General features: G+C 33.3%; 1 protein-coding gene across 2 annotated transcripts in view; it reads left to right on the top strand.

Annotated features, from left to right (window-relative positions):
- The first annotated feature begins 501 nt into the window (after window positions 1-501).
- The window catches only part of LOC141839108 (uncharacterized), a 33770-nt gene continuing 20481 nt past the window's right edge, over window positions 502-13790 (top strand). The window contains exons 1-20 of one of the 2 annotated variants that reach the window (XM_074726772.1): window positions 502-761; window positions 1390-1451; window positions 1581-1673; window positions 1990-2161; window positions 2318-2433; window positions 2546-2632; window positions 2721-2837; window positions 2985-3048; window positions 3127-3269; window positions 9736-9783; window positions 9879-9947; window positions 10172-10247; window positions 11456-11586; window positions 12434-12493; window positions 12659-12728; window positions 12808-12872; window positions 12950-13011; window positions 13087-13207; window positions 13277-13334; window positions 13450-13562. In XM_074726772.1, coding sequence (XP_074582873.1) covers window positions 638-761; window positions 1390-1451; window positions 1581-1673; window positions 1990-2161; window positions 2318-2433; window positions 2546-2632; window positions 2721-2837; window positions 2985-3048; window positions 3127-3269; window positions 9736-9783; window positions 9879-9947; window positions 10172-10247; window positions 11456-11586; window positions 12434-12493; window positions 12659-12728; window positions 12808-12872; window positions 12950-13011; window positions 13087-13207; window positions 13277-13334; window positions 13450-13562 — 1851 coding nt within the window. In that variant the 5' untranslated portion in view covers window positions 502-637. Of the gene's footprint in view, window positions 762-1389; window positions 1452-1580; window positions 1674-1989; window positions 2162-2317; window positions 2434-2545; window positions 2633-2720; window positions 2838-2984; window positions 3049-3126; window positions 3270-9735; window positions 9784-9878; window positions 9948-10171; window positions 10248-11455; window positions 11587-12433; window positions 12494-12658; window positions 12729-12807; window positions 12873-12949; window positions 13012-13086; window positions 13208-13276; window positions 13335-13446; window positions 13563-13790 lie in introns of both variants that reach the window. The other variant, XM_074726771.1, reaches the window with a different exon arrangement.

Below are 13790 nucleotides of genomic sequence, written 5' to 3'. Positions count from 1 at the left end.
AATAATAAATAAAATTATAAATCATTGAGATATTAAAAATTAAATTATTTTCCAACATCTAACTTTTTTATTAATATACTTATTATTATTGTACAAAAAAGAAATTTTTTAAAATTAAAATTAATAAAGTCTTATTTACGTTGTCTTGAAAACGATTAAATAATCTAGCAATGTTATCAATTAAAAAAATTTATTAACAAAATTTGAATATAAAAATTTAATTAATAATTTTGTATCTCAAAAAAAAATTTAAACTTGTTGTTGTCGGTCTCAAATCTGAATGAAAAAAGATGAGAAAAAATTTTATATTTAAAAAATATATTAAATGTCTAAAAAAAAAGCCTAGAATGAGAGAGGGCACAATTTGTGTTTTTTTAATTGAGCATGAATGTTTTGGGCCCAGTTTAATTATTTGTGTGCTTGATCGCATCTCAGTCCAGTTCTTCTTAATGCATATAGCTCGTGCCAATTCCAAAAGGCGCGCTCACTCCCACACATAGATCTCCTATAAAACCCTAAACTCACTGGCCCCGACCGTTCCCCAGTCCTGGCGCAGCTAGTGATCCCGCCGCCCTCACCTTCCCCTTGCCGGTCGGAGCCCCTCACCCGCACCGTCTCCTTCCCTGCGTTTAGCTAGATGGAGGACGCCGTGGATAGGGACCAAAGGTGGTTGTTGGATTGCCTTTCGGCGACGCTCGACACTAGCCGCGACGTCCGGTCCTTCGCTGAGGCCTCGCTGCAGCAGGCTTCTTCGCAATCAGGTTCTACTTTGTTTGTTGGTTTCGTTCGTCTGCGGTCCATGAGTGCCGGAAGCTGCCAAATTTTCATGATAACATTGCTGTTTTTGAGATCTTGATTCAGTAGGACTTTTGGCTGCCTTTTTTCAACGTCCTTTAAGTGATAGTTGCATTTTGTCACTGGAAAAGTGACTCCAGTAATTTTCGTGCTTCGTTGCCTGAATGATAAAATTGTTACTGGACTTTGTTTGATAAATTTGGATTTGCAATTTTCTCCTGAAATTGTGAACTTGAAACAATTTACGTTACTATTATATTACTCTCTAATTTTATCGATTTGAAAATTCTGTCTTTTTATTGTTCCTACGAAGATTAGCGTGTCTGGCTCACTGCCATGGAGATGTGTGATTTTTACTTGATTTTATTTCCCTTTCTCGTTTTATCTTTCTCACTTGATTGGTCTTTCTCTTGATTTTTCTCATTTTATGGTCACTGCTGCAGAGGTGCTCATCACTTCGATTCATGTCTCTTTAGTCAACTTTTTGATGCATCATATTTTTATCTCTCTGCCGCTTCATTCTTCTGATAGTGAAAATATCTACTTAGTGCTTCACACTATTGCTATAACGCTGTTGCATTTTTCCTTGTGAAGGTTTTGGTGCAGCTCTATCAAGGATCATAGTGAACAAGGAGATCTCATTCGGATTGCGGCAAATATCCTTCTTAATCTTAAGTTACAAGTATTTCCATTGGTCATATTTTGATAGTAATTGCTTTCATGCTGCATTGCTCGTGTTGTTTGCTCAAAGAACTCTATTTATTGTTAGACTTAACTTTCAGTACTTGGCAGCTGTCTTGCTGAAGCAATTTATAAAGCAGCATTGGCAAGAAAATGATGAGAACTTTGTACATCCTGTTGTTTTGCAGGATGAAAAGGTTCCTTTTCCTTGTCTTTTATGTAAACTAAAATTCGTGTGTTACATAGATGTTTGCAATAGGGGATGAGAGGGAAGTTCAAATTTGTTCCATTTATATCCATGTAAACTAGACTCAAATCATTTCTAACCATGTTAAGCATTATTTTTCACTATTCTTAAGTTACATGTTTCATGTACAAGTTTCCACTTTCAAATTTTTTTTTGTCATAATTAGGAATTTGGAAAGGATCAGCTGATTCCCATGCATCTGTTTGGTTTGCATGTCTTTTCATGTAGATTCTGTGAGCTTAAGTTGGTCTTTATCTGTGCAACAGGCAATTATACGTCAACTTCTTCTCTCTAGTTTGGATGACTCTCATGGGAAAATTCGTACAGCTGTAAGCATGGCGGTAGCATCGATTGCTCACTATGACTGGCAAGAGGATTGGCCTGAACTTTTGCCCATCCTTCTGAAATTAATTAGTGACCAGAGTAATTCCAATGGAGGTAACTTTAGAATCCTGTTAATCTCCCGTGTCATACTGCTCTGCATTTTGACATAAAAGATTGATACATCACTGTATCTAACTAATACAGTTTGTATTTCTTCCCCATATTTTTTCTTTTCCTCACTTGATTATGTATGTTTTGTCCTCCATGCAGTACATGGGTCTTTAAGGTGTTTAGCTCTTCTCTCTGATGATTTGGATGATACACTGGTCCCAAAATTAGTCCCCAATTTGTTCCCATACTTGTACACAATTATATCTTCTTTTCATGTAAGCCCTTGCATAAATAAGCTATGGTGTTGTGTTGATACTAATATACACAAGTTTGCTATGAGCTAGTAGCTTGTTTGGTCTTGCTTAAGTTTATTTTTTTATTTTATAGTTGTATGATAAGTCCCTGCGCGCAAAAGCTCTTTCTGTGCTACACTCTTGTGTTTCTGTCTTGGGGTCCATGAGCGGAGTATATAAGGTGAACAATCTTCTTTTTCAGTAAGGTGAAACTATACTGTTTATTTCCCACTTTTGCTCAGAAGTTTGTCACTGATTTCTTGATGCAGTCGGAAACCATAGCGATGATGACGCCAATGTTAAGTTCAATGATGGAACAATTCTCCATCATCTTGCAAGATCCTGTGAAGTCTGAAGATCCTGATGACTGGAGCATCAGGATGGAGGTAGATGCATTATGTTTGTACACTTGTGTAATTTTTTTAAGATGATGAAATTATTTATGTGAATGTACTGTCATGACATCAGGTGCTAAAGTGTAATTTTTTTAAGATGATGGAATTATTTATGTGAATGTACTGTTGTGACATTAGGTGCTAAAGTGTCTCCTACAGTTTGTTCAGGGCATTCCGAACCTTAGTGAAATGCAATTTTCTGGTAAGTTGTGCTCCTGGAATGAACTATGAAGTGTTTGTAAATTTTCTATTTCATGTCAACAATAAATTTGTTCTGCAGTCATTCTTGCACCATTGTGGCAGACATTTATTTCTTGCCTAGAAATATATAAATTATCATCAATAGAAGGGAGTGAGGATCGACATGCAGGGATGTATAATTCAGACGGCGGTGAAAAAAGTCTTGAATCCTTGATCATTCAGGTACATGATTCATTTATGAACTCTTTTATATGTTATGCATAATTTTAACATTTTTTATTTACTTTAAAAATTACATGTTTTCCAATGAAAAATCAGTTCAGACATTTACTTGGCTGGTATAAGTGAATAATAAATTTATATGGACTTCATTTGATGTGGCTTTCATTGTTATTCACCATAAAACATTTGTAGTCACTTGCAACAGAGAATGGTGGTACTTCAGTGTAGTTTTTTCAATTATTCTTTTGCTGTATGCTTATTTGAATAAATGATTTATAACTCCATCACACACTATTTTTAGTTGGTTTTTAGAGTGTGGTTTCATGTCGAGTATATTGTACTAATTAACTTAGCAACACATGCAAACTAGTTTAGTCATGTCCCAAATGAGTTATTAGGAAATATTTACTCTGACGACACGACAATGCCATTGGTAAATTCTCGTGTTGGCTAAGGAGTATGCCATTGAGATGCTAATACTCAATTTTACAAGATACAAGAGCATCCAAGGTTCATTTGAACTTGATTCAAAGTTTTAGCAAGAGACTCGAGGGATATTGTTTTATGTTAGTATTGTTCCGTTTTGAACTTGTGCCAATCACTCTAAGGAGGAGACAGAGGAAGAGGAGTGCAAGATAGAGGAGGCAACGATAGAGGAGGCACCTGTGTTGCCTATGCTGACCTTACCGTAGAGCCTCCTATAGTGGATCACGTGGAGGGGCTTAGCTTATAAAAGGTCGAGATCTTACCAAAAGCAACAACGTCAACAATAAGCAATAGTTGGATCATGCAGTGTGACTAGAGGGGGTATATAGACACGTGTATATTTCTTTGCGTTCTCCATTTGAATTTGCTTTTTCTACAATTAGATCAGTATGAAACGGAATATACAAAATTATAAAAGAACAAATGCACAAAAGAAGAATAATAGACAACAATTTACATGGTTCTGCACCTTCGATTTTAACTCCATGGCCTAACCCTTTGGTGGGTTAACCCTAGTAATTCCCGTTATCTTTTCTATTTTTTGGACACCATCCAGAGGTGGAAACTTCTTACCATCCCTATTCTTTACAACAAATATAAAGCACACAAAAATACAATAAAAATTACCAAATAATAAGGTACAATTCAATAATAGAAAAGATTATGACTGTAGATCACTGTTTGGTCATTGTAGAATGCTGTAAATTTGCTTAAGTAGGCCTTGGACTTTAGTAACACTCCCTGGAACTGATTATGAGTAATGGAGATGAAATCTCCATAAAATTAGCTTATATATAGCTTCTTGTGTGCTTTTAGTCAACTAAGATCACCCACGTAGACCGCCTCGTCTGAATCTGGACATATTCTGTTGCTGACCGAGTTTTAGTCGACTAAAATGTCATTTAGATAAAATTCAAGACCTTTATTGCCATTTCGTTTGACTAAAATGATATTTTTGGTTAACTAACCATTTTAGTTGAATAAATATCACTTTTGGTCGACTAACTGATGAAATTCAAGGTCGAAGTTTCTATATTCATTTTGATTGACTAAACTGTCACTTTTGGTTGACTAACTATTTTGGTTGATCAGAATACTCATTTTGGTCAATTAAAATTCTGATTCTAGGCAAAATAAATTTAATTCTCCATAATGAAATTGGAACCTATGACCTCTTAGATGAAGTCTTGCTTTCTACTGACTGAGATAGATAATCCATTACTCAAATATGCAGTTTTTAATCTTCAGACATACTGTTTCAATTTAACCTTGTCTGATATCTCAATTTACCAGGACTTCTCGAGCTGAGACTCCTCATTTTTGGAACTTCACTTATTGCCCAGCCTTATCGCTAGGAGTTCCATTTGTCTAGCCTCACTACCATGACTTCTACGCCCAACCTCACTGTTAGGAATTCTATTTGCCTAGAGTTCACTTCTTTAGGACTTTCACTACGTAATACTTCCACACTTAGAGTTCACTTCCTCTAACAATTCCACACTTGCCTAGAGTTCACTCCAGGCTTCTAGATTTGCCAAGCATTTAGTTGACATATTTGGACTTTCTCACACATGTCTAACTTTAGGTTAACTTTGACCTTTTAGAACTTCCCAATGCCAACACTAATTGGACTTCCCAGTGCCAAGTTTCTAATCTACCTAATCCATCAGGATTTCTTATATACTAAATGTTGGTTAACATTAACCCATTTGGGCTTCTTCCACAATCAAGTATCCTTTAATCTCAACCTACTGGACACCTCATCTATAACCACTTAACATATTGCTCAAACAATTAAAACCTTAGACCATTGTTAATTTTGACCCAGGACTAATTGCATCAATAACTACCAACAATAACGACGAGCAATGACAACTTCTTCAGACCAGTAGTTTAAAGTTTTTACATGCCGCTTGAGGAGGTGATCATCTATGATCACAAGTGATCGTCGATCGGATCATGATTGTGAGACCACTGTGAGGGAGGGAATCAGGAGCAAAACAAGAGAGGGAGTTAGTAAAGTGGGGACTGAGAGAAAAAACCCTAAACTAATACACGCACATGCATTATATATATATATATATATATATATATATATATATATATATATATAATATACATTTTATATATACTAAACTGGTATATATGTTTGTTATACAATTGATATATATCAGTAATATTATATTTATAAAATTTAAATTTATGCATATTACATTGTTATATTATAATTATAACTGATATTAATAATAGAACAATGTTATATTTGTTATAACAATTGATATATAATTTGTCAGTTATATATAATTTAAATAACAGTATATATATATATATATATATAATTTACTGTTATATATTATTAATTAGTTACGTAATTTTCTTATAAACAATAATTAACTAATTCAATTCTTATCAAGTCGTTTATGTATATAATTTTCAAGAAATTTAAAATAATTTTAAAAAATAATAAATAAAATAAATTTGAGATTTCTAATTCATGCTAAAAATTGATTGTAAATTTAAGAGAGTCCAAACATTTCCAAAAATATAATTTTAAATAAGTTTTAAAAAATTAGAAATTTTTATATTAAAAAAAATTGAAACCTTAAAATAGTTATAAAAAAATTAAATAGCTTTTAAAATTGTCTTTGAACTTTTCAAATAATTTTATAATTTTAGGTTTAATTTTAGATTTTTTAATATAATTTTGATAATTATTTATGTTTTTTTATAATTAATTATTTTAGGAATTGCTTTTATAACTTTCAAATATTTTTAAAAAATTAATTATATATTTTAATAATTAAAAATAATTTAGAATATTATATAATTTTATGCGGCGGTGCAGTGACATGCTTAAAACAAATTGTTGGTGGATATTCGGATGTTTCTAAGTATTTAAAAGTCCCTTGAAAAATTCATTATGCAATAAAGGATGAACTTGATGGATTAAAATACATACAACAACGTGAAAATTTTGATAAACAAGCCTCTGGAGAGGTTATTTATGATAAACGTGAAGGTCATGGTGAAGTTCTAAATGACCAAGAATTTCTAACAACTCTTCGTGCATCTCGAGCTTACGAGTGTGAGCAACATATGCGGTGCTAGTGGAAGTAACTTAGTTGCTACACTAACATTAAAAATGCAAGTGCTCATGTTACCTCATCACGAGGTGATATTGGATGTTTCTTTCCTTTTATAGGATGAAAACTTGCAAGTGATATTGTTGATATTGATCAATTGCATTCCCAAACTAAACTAGCAAACATATTATGATTGATGATGCCTATACAAGTGAAAAGAAGAAATCAATCCGCCAAAGTATTGTTAAATTTTTTTAAAAATTTCAATCGAATTCTCTCTAATGCAACAAATAATACATACTACCATAGCATGCTACCCAACATCCAAAAGTATGGTCTTGGTATCCAACCTTCGGCAACATATGAAATTGTGGTTTGTACTTAGGTGAACAAGTAGGGGAGATCAAAACATAAATCATATCATTCAAGAAGATAAGGCCTATATAAGGTTACATTGATGTGCAATAGTTGGACACAATCTACACAGTTGAAACTTTCAGATCCATTTATAGAATATCATGATCATTTTACTTATATCGCTTGATGAATAATGTAGCTCAAGAGAAATGTGTAGGACATATAGAACAAATGGTGACAAACAATGGTGCGAACTTCAAGAGTGTTGGAGAACTATTGAGCAATACCATTCAACATTGTCTTGGGTAAATTTGATATAGTGAGGAAGGTAGTGAAAAAAGAGCTTTTGCTAATAAAATTCATTTATAATCATCATTGGGTTCACAAGATGAGGAAATTTGTGGATAAGGAGATTCTACGATTGGGAGCAACTATGTTTATGACTCACTTTCTCTTGTTAAAGTTATCTAAGAAAAAAAGTCAAATTGAAGACTGTGTTCATTTTTTAGTATTAGGAAGCCTCTCAATATTCTAGCACCACAAAAGGTAGAGAGACAAAAAGTTGTTGTATTTGTTATATTATAGGACTACATTGCATATTCTTATTGCATGTGGAGCCTTTGTACATTGTTCTGTGGTTAACATGAGCAAGAAGTTGCAAATGGATAATTTCTATCGCCTAATTCACAAAACAAAAGAGGAAATCAAGGGAGTACCTACAATCACCAATTAAGTATTAACATTATGGTGATATAATCACTTCAAGATAGGACAACTAAATGGGAAAACTTGTTCGTTAGATAAATACATATTATTTTAATAATACAGAAGTTAATATTGTTATTGATAGTTATGCATATTTAATTATTTTACCTTATTATTTTAATCCGACATATTATTGATGTAGTCTAACCGCAAATGATAATCTTCTAATGACTCTTAGAAGCGTAATACTAAGACTATAGTCAAAAGGGGAAACCCGATGCATGAAACTCCTGCCAATGCAGAGTCCTGTGGAAGCTTATCCTACTTGCAAGAGGTAGTTTTCGACTCGAACCTATAACCTCTAAGCCACATAACAACTTTACTGTTGTGCCAAGACTAAGACTATAGTCAAACAAAAAATTAACTACTGAGGCTATTAATGAAAGTCAATTATTTTAAGAGGCATATGATTCTTTTGGCGATCTTTTAGCTGTGTGATAGTGTTATAAAATTAATGCTGATAAATATAAAATAATTTATTACTAGTCATTGACAATGTATATAATGATTATTTTAATTTTGTGTTTTACAATTGAATGGTGGTTATAATATGAAGGGTCAGTCCTAACATTGAAGAAGATTGTAGTATGGATCCTCTCACTATGTTTTTAAGTGGTTGTGAATGAAATTGATTAACTTTTTCTCTTATTCATACGAAAATCGGAAAGTGTGAAATTGTCTCTCTTGTCATTGCTTGGAGAAAATAGTCCATATAGAAGAAACGGAAGAACAATAGTCTAATGATGTGCACCCATGTGATATTAGATTCATCAGACTAAAGATGATCTAATGATAGATTCGAGTGTTGTTGATGCTAAGAATCCATTACTTTATGAAACACCACCATGACCATCTCAATTTCTTACCCAATAGAATGAAAAAGTGCAACCTTGATTGGTAAGGAAGATGATGAAGCTTTTAATCAAAATTTTTTATTGTGTAGATCTCGACTCAGGCGATCTTAGACATCCCAACCTTAAACACAACCAAAATCCATAGATTAAGGTTTAAAATTTCTAGTAATGCTGGAGTTTTGATCTTTGACTATAACGATATTGTTTTGGCATCGTGACGATGATGAATTAGAGGTTGAAGGAGGATGGAGATAAAACAGAGGAAGGAGTCATTGTCTGTGCCGGGTGCTATTGAGTTTTGGTAATTTATTAAAATGATATATGTTGACTGTTTTGCCCGACGTGGTACGAGATTTCAAACCATGCAATAGACAAAGGTAAAGGTAAAACTCCTGTAATTTCTATCAAAGATAAAAGGAAAAGCAGCCAATTGAGGATGATCACTTAATGCAATGATGAGTAAGAATATGATTAGCGTGACAAAATATTATCGTTTTCTGACCATGCATAGTATCAGCACATCTTATCTGAGTTGTTTCTATGATATTTTAATTTAATTAATTAGAAGCTGTTGTATTCTTGTGTTTGGAAGTAAACAATTGAAATGATATGGGATTCATAAAGTGGCCTGGTAGCATTGTCTGACCCTTGCTGACCATGTGCAGTATCAGCCTGGCTTAACACTGAGATGGTACCTTTCTACCTAATTCCCACAAATACCTATTAAAATACATGCTTTTTTATGTTCACTTTGTCCCTATATTTTCATTTAAGGTAAGAATTTAGTTTGTGTTTTGTTCCAACATTTTAATTTAAGGCCAGAATTTAGTTTTTGTCTTATTCCAGTATTTCATCTAAGGCAAGAATCTAGTTTGTGTTTATTTCTTGATGGATCATCTTATGGTTTGTTATTGATGTTAGTTATTCGAATTCTTATTAACTTTGGTGGGGAATTCTAGATTGGCAAAGGTATATGTTCACACATTCTACCATCATTTTTTAATATCTAAATAATTTCTGAATCTTTTGTTCATCCCAAACTGGTACTTGTTTGAAATTTGAAGGTTATTGGTGGGAATTTGAAGGAACTGATTTATTACACTATAGGGTTCCTGCAGATAACAGAAGAACAGGTATTGCCTTAAATTATTTGTTGTTATTTTTTGTTGCCAGAGTTTGGTATTGGTTTTTCCATCAGGGACCACTTATTTAGGTTATTTTAAGCACACATGTAAAGATTTTGACAGAAGTATTTACACTTACAGGGACATAAATGATTTTTTCGATGGTTCATGTCAATAGCTATTTATCAGTGAATTTCATTTGTAGTGTCTAGTTGGTTTTCTCTTTTTTGTAGGAACACACTTGGCTACTAGATGTTAACCAATATGTTGCAGATGAGGATGATGCAACTTACAGCTGTCGTGTATCAGGTACACAATTTTGAGCAATTGATATTTGATTCTTATCTTCCTTAATAGGAATGATAGACAGTCCGTCCTTTTAAATTTACTTGGCTTGTATGGATTCTTAGAATTTTGTGCTTTAATTGGACAAGAAAACTTGATTCTTGAAGAACTATATCATCTTTTGTAGTGTTTGCCATTTATTTAGTGTGTTTCTTAGCCATGTTAAACAAAGGTTCAAAATCTGGAGTTGTGTCACAGTTCGGACTTTGATTGGAATGATATTGTTTTAGTACCATATCAGTGTTTTGACATATGGTGTTGGTGGAGAATTGGATGGAGAAGTTGGAATGAGATGAATAAGAAAAATAAGAAGAGAACATATCTATATTCCTAACTCTGATATGCAATGGTACAATTTTAATATTGTATTGCATAATAAAAGCTCAAAGAAATAACAAACATAGCATGTCAAAGGGGGTCAAATGTTAGTATGAGATGATATTCATTGACATGATTAACACAACAATATAAGATAAATTACTTGTGCTTTCAAGTAATCTTGAGTTTCTTAATTATTGGAATGATATGTTTCGATTGTGCCACCTGTCACTGTACAAGATTTCAACCCATGTGTTACATTTGACTATGAAATAGTGCAGTTTTAATAGAAATATTCATTAATGGCTTATTACTTCTCTAAAGGGAGGGAAAGGAAAAGAGAGCAAAAAGATTTTTTCTGGCTATCCAGTTAGGAAGATTTACGAATCATATAAAGGAAGGAAAAAGAGGAAGAAGATGTTTTATGGGGTAAAACAGCCTTATCTTTCTTGCTTCCTTGAACAACTAGCATTCAAAGGAACTCCCTCCCTTTTATGTGCTTTGAGTAGCCTTGAATATCCATCATGTTGTTATGCCAACTTTTGTTTCAATATCCTTTATGTTATGTATCTGTCCCGTAATGCCAACTGGTAATAGATCCTCTTTTCCAGTTTCATGCTGTTGTGCAGTGAACTGACAACAGTAACTGATCTGTAGTCATTCACTCGTAATTTTACTGTGTTGTAGATGCCTCATTTGTAGTTATTGCTTGATCAAATTGAGAAGTAGCTAATATCTGTTGAAACATCTTATCTAGTTTCTAAGTGTATTTTACCATGATATTACTGGATTTTTATTTTATAAAAATATCATAATCTGCTGGGCCTTCTATATTTTTATAAATTACCATGCAGGGTCTATCTTACTGGAAGAGTTAGTAAATTCTTTTGATGGAGAAGCAATAAACTATGTGATTGAGTCCTGTCAAAGCCGGTTTTTTGAAACTTGTCAAGCGAAAATTGCTGGTTCTGCTCATTGGTGGAGAGTAAGTACTCTCTTTTGTTAATCACTTTGCACTATTTTGGTCTTTCATTTGTCTGATTTTTTTTTATTTGTCACTAGGAGTATGGACAGATTAATCCCACATCTTGAAATGAGATATTTAGATATACTTAAATATCAATAAATCTCCCACCTAATTGCCTTTGCTCTCTTTTGGGCTTTAACATGCTATTAAAGTCAAGCCCTCACCTGTTAAATAAAATGTTAGGCCCAAGGGAGCATGTTAAAAGTAGGAAGTGAGATGAAGACCCTAAACTCTAAACTCTAGTCCCATCTGGAAATGTGGATTATTAAAATATACTTACATATCAAGAGATCCCCCAGGTGATTGCCTTGACATTTTGAGTTGGATTGGACTCTCTTAAGCTTTGACATTACCAAATATGATATTCTTCCATAATAGATAATAATAATTTTTTTCTTCTCTTGCCATGTACTTTTAGCTCAACAAGCTTAGATATTCTAATCATTGCATTTATAGGTTACTTTGCAACATCTCCATCCTGTGTAAACATCGAATCATGAATCATTTATCTGGGAATCGTTAAATTATAGTATTTATGAGTGCAAGAAAAACACAAACTGTGATGTCAGATCTCTTTTCTTTATATTCTTTTTTGTTTTGTTTAATATATGCACGAAACTCACTTCAATACCATTTTAGCGGAACCATGGCATGCACTTTCTATTTGTCTATTGATGAACTTAATGAGATGACATCTATTTCTTCTATTCTTGAAATGGATTTGTATCTTATGCAGTGGTGGTTCTCATATTTGTTTGGTGGTATGTGCCCGTCATCATATATCTAACTTGTATAAGTGTTTCAGTTACACGAAGCTTCTCTATTTGCGCTGGTTTCTTTATCAGATCAGTTGATTGAAGCAGAGGTCTGCTTCCTTTTCTACTTTATGTGAAATGTTGTAAGCAATAAGATCTACATTCAGATTACCCTGTTATTGTATCCTATCTATGGTTAAGTTTCTGATAGTTCAACCCTTGGTTTCTGAGTTTCTTTTTCCAAATATGTAAGTTGGCTGACACTCTTGTTTCAGGGTTCAAAAGTTATGAAATTAAATTTAGGCAATCTTCTTGAGCAAATGATCAATGAGGATATGTTAACAGGTAACCAATGATTTATTGGGTCACTTGAAGAGTTGCTACATTTTCTAGTATCTAACTTCAATTGTCCTTTTGCTGCTAGGGGTCCATCAATGTCCTTTTCTTCATGCTCGTGCATTTTCTACTATATCCAAGTTCTATTCCCTTGTATGAAATATTTCTTTAAACTTTCCTGCTTCTGTGTGTATAAATCTGGTTTCTGAGTATTTTAGTGGCCTATGCAGATAAGTAGACAAGTATCAGAACAGTTATTATATGCTGCTATTCAAGCAATTGCGTCAGATGTGTAAGAGATGTTTTTTTTTTGGATTTGCAGTTTGCTCTATAATATCTTTTGCTAAGACTACACCTCATTGTGCAGCCCAGCACCAGTAAAAGTTGGTGCCTGCAGGGCTTTAACTCAACTTCTGCCACTTTTTATTAATAATGTTCAGCCATATATAATGGGCTTGATGGCTTCTCTAACAACTCTTTTGAGACAGGTAGGCTATGTTTTACTTTTCATTTTTTTTCTTCTTTTAGTTTGTCTGATTGCTATTTTATCTATGTAGGCATCGGAAGAAACTTTGCATCTTGTACTTGAAACACTGCAAGGTGCCATCAAGGCTGGTTGGTATATTGAACATTATGAATCTCATTTATCAAACGTGGAACCTGAAGATTCTCTCTTACATGTTTGCATTGGCAAATGTTCATGATTCTTTTTTCATTCTTACTGAAGTAGGCCATGAACAATCAACAACAATTGAACCTGCTATCTCCCCCATCATTTTGGACGTATGGCTACAACATGTTTCAGACCCATTTATCAGTATTGATGCAGTTGAAGTGCTGGAGGTAATTTCATGTATTGATTTGGACTGTTGGAAATTTGATTAATTTTGAGTGTTTGGTTGCTATGCAGTATATCTGTATCATGGTATTTTAGTAGGTGGTATTTGGCAGCTAGAATGAGTTGTAGAATAACTGAAGTTTAGGGCTGAAGATTAACTGTCTTATTTATGGCTTCAAATGCTAATCAATAAAATTGTCAGGATCAAAACATATCATTCAAGCACCAATCAA

This window comes from Curcuma longa, chromosome 11 (assembly GCF_044706935.1).
Source record: "Curcuma longa cultivar G26 ecotype Majalengka, Jawa Barat chromosome 11, ITB_CL_G26_1.1, whole genome shotgun sequence".
NCBI classification, from domain to species: Eukaryota; Viridiplantae; Streptophyta; class Magnoliopsida; order Zingiberales; family Zingiberaceae; genus Curcuma; species Curcuma longa.
The sequence above is the reverse complement of the archived record's forward strand: the minus strand, read 5'-3'. Positions and strand labels throughout refer to the sequence as shown.